The following is a 2,113-nucleotide window of genomic DNA, read 5'->3' as shown; positions in this document are numbered from 1 at the left end:
TCCAACAAAAACGTTAAGATTCGTTCTGGTCCCTAAATTGAAAAGAAGCTTACTGATCTGCTGGCGTAAAAGCGATCCTTCAATGCCAGGGTCGCTTGGGCTACTTTGATGTGGCCAGTAATGAGCTACGTCTACGTCGCGTTGCAAGCGCTCTACAGGATCAGCCAGCGTCATGTTGCGCTTCCGCAGGGCTTCTTCCAAAAACTTCACCGTATCAGTTCGAACAACCAGAGGCATGTGCCGGTAGGTGATATCCCGCTTTTCTAGATTCATTTTTTCGCCCGTTTCCACCCATTTCTTTGCTTCGTTCCATCTCCGATCGTACACCATTGACCGACTTGTGTAGCGAACGTTCGCTTTACCAACCTCAGCTTCTACATTTTGGCATCTCGGTAGAGATGGTCCGTCGGTGAAGGCGACAATGAAGATCGGCCACTGCTCCGGCAGCCCTTTCTCGCGCCGCATATTTTTGGCCTTTTTGATGTGTTTGGTGTATTCCTGACACCATTCTTTCCAAGGAAAGCCCCAACCAATGTCCCCAAGCCAAACGACGTTGGGATGAAAATCCATCATATCTTTGCTAAGCCTCAAATACGACGACTCGCTAATACCATTTTCCTCAATGTGCTGGTGTTCAGCCGTCTTTGTGCCATTTTGTAGAAATGGCCATACCACGACATGTAGTGGTAGAATGCCAGTAATGCGTTTATCATCGATTTTCTTGAGGAGAAGGGTCGAGCCGGTCGTCCTGGAGTTTGCGTAGTCTTCACCGTGGACTTTCCACTTGTCGTCGACGCCATTGATGCGTACGGACGGCAGCTTTAGAGCGTGACCCGTGGATACGGAGCTTTGTTCACCGTGACCACCCCTGGCCGGCAAAGATGGCAGGATAGACTCCAGGGGTTCGTAGTAAGTCGACGAAGCCGGACGCAGTTTCGTAGCCTGTAGAAGGAGAACCAGGCACCCACCAAAACAAACTGCAAACATCCAGGTGATGTGGCAGCCAGCATGCTTAAAGCGTCGAATTCCGATACGCGACTTCTCCTTCGTCAGCGAAGGCAGAAGTGATGGTGTTCCTGCAGCGTTCCGGATACGACGGACTCGCTCAGATGGCGAGTCCATTTTGAGGTGATTTGGTTGCTTGAATGGCTGGATTCGCCGTTTCGAGGACAAAAAGAGCGCCAGATGATTACCGATCCATGCATGCTTCTAAAATTAAGCTGCTCCAGAAAAAAGCGATTGTGCGTAGTACCCCATGAGCCAAACAGTACCATTACATCGACACCACAGGACCGTGGTCGACTTGAAAATCACGTCACAGCTCTCACTGTCAGAAGAGAGGGCTGAAGGCTTGCTTGTACCGCAGGAGACATGTCTCTCACCTACCTGGTTAGCGCTGAGAAAGTAGTACGACAGGAGTGAGTCCCTGCTCAACCTAGCTATGTAGAGTATTTCTCTGATTCTAAGACAGATTTGCTTCTTTCAAAATCAAAGAACGAAAAGGTGTATTTACGGGAAATAACTGATTGAACGGGTGATCAATGTCTCTCTCGAAACTCTACAGAGTAAGTCTCAGATCAAATTTCTAGGTAAGTGTTGCCAGTCACAGCTCTCTAAGAATTGCTTCACATCAAGAAGAGGCAAACTTTGCGCTTGCATCGTCAAAACGACTTGATAGCCAATGTAAACCAACTTGATATCTAAATCTTGAGAATGGCAGGCAACTGTATATAACCTTTCATTTAATGTAAATGTTCAACTCCATAATAGAATTTGGAGATTTTGGTTGACTGTGAAACAAGAGTTGAGCATACAAACAAATAAGGGAGGCTTCAATATACGCATTATTACAGCGTACATCTAACATTGCCTAGTCTCTGCACAATAATTTTGAGACTGATCTGGCAATGCTTCTCCTCGCCCACCTAGAAAGGAGCAGCTATCGCCTTCCGGTTGTTGATAATTCCATTGGGCCTACTAAATCTTTCCCAATCCGTTGTGACAAGACTGATGTTCTCCCAATCCGTTGTGACAAGATTGATAGTACCAAAGAACCTATCACGGTTACATACAGAGCTTTAACGTCCTACGAACGTTCTAGTCTTCCCGTTTA

The 2,113-nt window shown here is 46.9% G+C and overlaps 1 protein-coding gene across 1 annotated transcript; it reads right to left on the bottom strand.

The window, feature by feature from the left end:
• Nucleotides 1-53: 53 nt before the first annotated feature.
• On the bottom strand, nt 54-1,122 carry PHATRDRAFT_bd1539 (predicted protein; the record flags this gene model as incomplete). Its single annotated transcript, XM_002176460.1, has 1 exon — nt 54-1,122. A coding segment is annotated over one exon (1,069 nt), but the record flags the coding sequence as incomplete, so codon positions are not given.
• Nucleotides 1,123-2,113: the final 991 nt, after the last annotated feature.

This window comes from Phaeodactylum tricornutum, genomic scaffold (assembly GCF_000150955.2).
Source record: "Phaeodactylum tricornutum CCAP 1055/1 PHATR_bd_51x36 genomic scaffold, whole genome shotgun sequence".
Lineage (NCBI taxonomy): Eukaryota > Bacillariophyta > Bacillariophyceae > Surirellales > Neidiaceae > Phaeodactylum > Phaeodactylum tricornutum.
Note: the sequence above shows the minus strand (reverse complement) of the source record. Positions and strands in the feature narration are given on the sequence as shown.